At 30.6% G+C, this 5633-nt stretch overlaps 2 protein-coding genes across 2 annotated transcripts; one reads left to right on the forward strand and one right to left on the reverse strand.

Moving 5' to 3' along the window:
* The first annotated feature begins 1890 nt into the window (after positions 1-1890).
* On the forward strand, positions 1891-2983 carry LOC119664132 (sepiapterin reductase-like). The gene has a single exon (XM_038073686.1). It carries the CDS (start codon positions 2103-2105, stop codon positions 2892-2894), a length of 792 nt encoding a protein of 263 aa, XP_037929614.1. The 5' UTR covers positions 1891-2102; the 3' UTR covers positions 2895-2983.
* Positions 2984-2995: 12 nt separating this feature from the next.
* Positions 2996-4794, reverse strand: LOC119664131 (splicing factor ESS-2 homolog). The gene is made up of 4 exons (XM_038073685.1): positions 4608-4794; positions 4395-4551; positions 3977-4326; positions 2996-3923 (listed from the first exon to the last, which is right to left on the reverse strand). Exons 1-4 carry the CDS (start codon positions 4746-4748, stop codon positions 3087-3089), a joined length of 1485 nt encoding a protein of 494 aa, XP_037929613.1. The 5' UTR covers positions 4749-4794; the 3' UTR covers positions 2996-3086.
* Between the last annotated feature and the right edge of the window lie 839 nt (positions 4795-5633).

The raw sequence follows: 5633 nt of genomic DNA on the forward strand, positions 1-5633 counted from the left end.
AATATATAATAACAAATAAAAATAATTCTAAGATTAACATATATATTGTGAAGCATATTAAATAATGCAAACAGATGATCAATACACGCTTTTATATTTATTTACCATCTGCATTTATCAATATTTAAAAGAATAATCTGTTTTCTTACACTCGGTTGCTATGTGATTCAAAATCATAACAACACTCCTACAATATTATCAGTAGAAATGTCTACGAATAAAATGAATAAGTTTTAATAATTAAACTGAGAATAGATTGCAGGAGGTCTCAATCTTTTAAATTTGTTTATCATAGTGTTGAAGCTTTAGAACTTAAGATTTATTAAGTGGACTTAATATTGATTTCAGTAATGTTGGATCATAATTTATAAATATATAATAAAATATATAATATATAAATAATAATAAAACTATGGTTGTGAATGAACCTAAAATTTTTCTTATAGCCGATTGTGTTTATAAATAAGAACTTCAATCATTATTCATTAAATAATAATTAGTCTTTTTTAAACTTCAAAGTACTTTTTTTTAGAAACCAACCCATTAACTCATAGATATTCTGGAAAATCTCCTCTGTTTTTTACGGTTCTTTTAAATATTCGACCAATATTCTTTAGAGCTATTAATTTTAATGGGCCGAATTTCGTTCCTGATATTTTAGTAAATCAATTTTTTAAACTCCCTAATAATTGCCTTCAAAAATAATTGCCTGTCAGATCTTTGCTTTGTCTTAAGATTTTATTCCGTACGGTAATCGAAATTCTTAGGCTAGACAAGATACTCAATATAAAGGCTTTATTAGAATGATAACTGCTCAAGCGGTAAGAACGGATACAGTATCAATGATATAGGTATAGGTAAAACATGAAAATCTGTTCTATGCCAACCAGTCCAATCTAACATAAGTATATAGTTGATGAATATAGAAAATTTTGAATGTAATGGGAATATTTAAATATTTAAAATGCAGACTTTTACAGTAGCAAACTATAATTTCAATAATTCATTGGTTTATCTACTTTTATGTGATTAATCGTTACCTTCCGATATCATTCAGAAAAACTTTTTACCTTTTTATTTACAACATGATTTGCTTAGAAAAACTAATAAGCAATCTATGTATATTTTCAGATATTTAAATTTTAAAGTTATAAGGGCAGGACCAAAGAATACCGAAGATATTCTTTGGGTAGGACAGTGACAGCAATTATATACACTATCTTGTTCTTGTTCAACACTGCAGCTTCAATAAAAAGAATGACTTATGGAATTATTTTAACGACATGCTGGTTAGTTAGAAAATATTATGTTGCTTTTCCCCTAACAGAACTATTTGAATTATCGTTCTTTTTTTCTATAATTGATTAGGTCGTTTTCTAACTGACTTACATCTTACATCTTAAAACTATTATCCAACCCCCATTAGCTTGTTGGGCGAATTTTTTTACTTACTCGTTGCTTTAGCGACGTTAAGGGATTGCCTTAAACTTGTGTACTCTAAAGAATATTACTCGATATGCTCAATTTAAGTAAATAGTGAACAGTGTTGCTTATAGGAATGTTATTGTGCCTTGATATTCAGACTTCTGTTTTGGTAAGCATTATACGTAACTACTATATGTATTTCATTTTCTGAGTTGAAAAACGTATTATATATTGAATTTTATTTAAATTTTATTGTAATTAAAATCAAGTTTATCGTTTTTTAAAATATCTCAATGCGTTTGTTGACTTAAGTATTTTACTTTTTCACACATGTAACCTACCACAACACCCCTCTTTTACGGTACACTGAATCTCTGAATTTATAATTTGGTAAGCAAGAGTGCGAGCTTATCAAAGCTTTGTGAATTGATAAAAAGAGAGCGAAGCAATAAAAATAAATTCAATTCAGGCGATTTATGAATCAGCGTTGAGAAAATGCGCGGATTTGGTCCGGATTTGTATTGAAAGGCGATGGGAGAAGTGGAGAGGTATTTACTTCAACTGCACAAAAGCACAGATGGTTTTCAGTAGTCGCTCAGCGGTGATTCTGTATTGCAACAAGTGTCTAGTATAGAATTTTTTTTTGAATTAACTTGATATCAAAAAAAAAAAAAAACATGGTATTAGACTTGGAACAGAAAACTTATTTTCTAATCACAGGTGCCTCACGTGGTATTGGACAAACCATGGCCATACAAATTGCAGCAAAGCTGAAAGCGGGTTCTGTTGTTGTATTGTTAGCACGAAGTGTCGATGGTTTAAATAAAACCAAACTTGCTATTGAAGCCTTGAAAAAAGATTTGAAAGTATGCATATTTTCAATTGATCTTACAAAGGCCAAAGAATCGGAGTTTGAAGAAATATTGCATCATTCGCTTAGTGATTCCGATGAAGAAGGTAAAAATTTTGAACGTGCCTTTATTATACACAACGCTGGCTCTGTTGGTGATGTCTCCAAACGTGCTGTTGATGTTTCAGACACCTCAGCCTGGACCGAATATTATCATTTGAACTTGTTTTCTACAGTTTCATTGAACTGCGAATTCTATCGAAAATTTATTGGTGTGCCCAAATTGGTGGTTAATTTGAGCTCAAAGTGTGGCATTGAGCCTTTTGCTTCAATGAGCTTTTATTGCTCCGGCAAAGCAGCTAGAGATATGTACTTTCGTGTTCTAGCTGTTGAGGAGACAAAAGACTCCATCGTACTTAATTACGCACCTGGTGCAATTGATACAGATATGACAGAATTGGTGCAAAAAGAAACTATTAATGAGGATCTTTCAGCGGCCTTTAAGCAACAGAGGGATACAAAAACAATGTTAACAACTACAGAAACTACTGCCAAATTCATAAGTATTTTGGAATCAGGAAACTTCAACTCAGGTGATCACGTTGATTATTGGGATTAATATACATGTGAAATAAACAAAATATGGAAGCGAAGGTGCTTAGTAAGAAGGTGCTAGTTAGCTTATTTTCTTAATCGAAAGTCACAATTTTTTAATTCTTATAATGTAAACTTATTAAAATAAAGTTTTTTTTTAATGATTATTGGAAAATGTGATTTACAAAGAAAAAATTATTTACATTCAATTAAATAATTAAAAGAAATCTGCAGCTTTTAGGCGTTTTGTAGGAATATTTAACAAATCATCTGTCAAATATGTTTTGTCACTAATTTGTTTAGGTGTGTTCGTTGCGGATGAGGGAGTATTTGGATTGGTTACAGGTGTTTTGTGCGTTTGATTTGTTTTTACCATCGCTAGATGTGCTTTGGATTTTGTTTTTGCGATTGGTGTTCGTAATGGGGAAGGTGTCATGGACGGCGTACGCAAACCCAACTTAGTGGTTGCAAAACGACGTGCTGCAGGTGACATTGATGCTAATCTATCTATATTGTTACGTATGAGTGGTGAATTAATATTTTTTCTGGCTGTATCCATTGCACGCTGTTTTTGTGCACGCATTTTCTCTCCAACTTTTTCAGCCAATTCAAGCGCAATAGTTTCTCGTCGTGAGTTCTCATTTATTTTAAATGAGGGACCTGCATTTGAACGCACTGGCGTATCAGAGCCATCTAGACGAAATGGCGTTCCTTCTACTTCACCCCATGTCATTAATGGCGAAAATGCATCACCCGGTCTGGGCGAAGGTGTTTTTACTAAACTAAAACCCTTTATTTGTGGTGTTTGTTCTTTGCTTACTATTTTTCCATCGACACCAAATTTCTCACTTGTTGATGTGGCTTGACTAAGGGCTGCATTCGTAACAGTCTTCTGGCTTAATTCTTCATTGAATGGATTTACTGAAAGCCGTGTTGCATTGTGTTGTATAATTTGCTTCCGATTAACAGCTTCAACGCGTTCTGTTTCAGTCAGTTCCACACCATCTGGTATATACATAATAGAATTCATATTTTTATAGGTCCATGTTTCAATCTAAAAATAATTACTTAGTTAAAAATATATTTAAAATATTTGTGAGTACATACTTTTCTCATTGGATCTGGATCTTCAAATTGCTTTTCTATACTTGGCAAAGTAAGTGCACGTGCTAGTTTATCCGCAGAGATTTTTTCTTCATTGTATAGTACTGAAAACTTTTCGCGCAATTTTTGTTCTGCAGTATCAATAATTTCTTGAAAACTGTAATTATCTTCACTGGTATATGCTTGTAGAAATGAATCAAGTGAATGTTTATCTGACAAGGATTTTACACTATTTTCCAATTTATTTGATGATGTCGATAATGTAGATTTTGGGGTATCATTTCCATGTGACTCATTCCGTGGTGTATGTCCAATGTTACTAGTTGGTGTTTCAAAAGTATCTGGCGTCATAGCTGATAGAAAAACATTTTTTTATATTATAAATAATTATTATTGTTCCTAAGTTAATTTAAATACTTACAACGACTTCGAGCTGTTGGTTGTCGTCCGCTGAATTTTGAGCGTATAATTTCCATTTGTGCATAATCCTTTCGTTCCAAAGCATCGAGATAATCATTTTGGGCACGTAATTTTTCCAAATCAGGAAAGAAATCTCGCTGTATAATTTTCGAAAGTTCCTATAAAATAAAATAATTTCAAAATGAATATTTCACAACTAAGCCTTTTAACACACCTCTATGTACTTTTCCTCTGTTAGTATTTTTTGTTTTTTCTTCACTGTACCAATAGGCCGCTTAAATTCAACTAAAGCATTATCACGACTTTTTATATTTGCTACTGCTAAACTTCCTGGAGTTTTTGGAGTTTCAGACATTTTGTCTATAATAAACAAAAAACAAAAATTTCACTTTAAGTTTTCGATTACAAATATCTACAGCTGACAATGACACATTGAAGTGCTGCCAAATCTCACGTGTATCCCAAGTTCCACATTCCACAAAATTTATTTATTTTCAGTTCTAACGTATATTTGAAATATTTTATATAAAGAACAAATGACGTTCACACATGCTTAATATATATTTTTATATATATAGTTAATATATAGTGTTTAGAACACAATATTAAACTAAAAGACAATATATGTATGTCTTTTTGCTTACACATTTATTTTAAAAATTGTAATTAATTTAAATTATATGCTTCTTCAACAATTCTTAATGTCAAATTATTATTAGAATTGTCTAAATATTAAATAATTATTTTAAGCAGTTTGTAATTTTAATTATACTTATTACATGGAAATATTTTCTTTAATAACGTTTAAAAATATAATTAATGACATTTTTGCTTAATTTTAGATATTGGTAAACTAATGATTAACTAATGATTAATAAATTTTGAGAAGTTCCATTTTGACTTAAAAGTGTTATGTTTTTGATTTCAAGCCCAGATATAATAATATATGTAATATATATGTACTGGATTTTTCTGAAATGTATTTTGAATTAGATTTAAACTTTAAACGGTTTAATGAACATTCTACTTACGCTGTATACAAGATGCTTGGTTTTAACTATATGGTGAGTAAAATGCAAATTTAGAATTATAAAACAGTTATTCAACATACATTGATTTATATCATAGGGAAACTCTAAAATTTAGAATAACCAAATAAAAATTCAACGTAAAATTTTGTCAGATTAATATGCAGAAGGCAGAAGTAATACAGAAACTGTACTGAAGAACGCGACCAGTA

This window comes from Teleopsis dalmanni, unplaced genomic scaffold (assembly GCF_002237135.1).
Source record: "Teleopsis dalmanni isolate 2A unplaced genomic scaffold, ASM223713v2 unscaffolded_contig_1462, whole genome shotgun sequence".
NCBI lineage: Eukaryota > Metazoa > Arthropoda > Insecta > Diptera > Diopsidae > Teleopsis > Teleopsis dalmanni.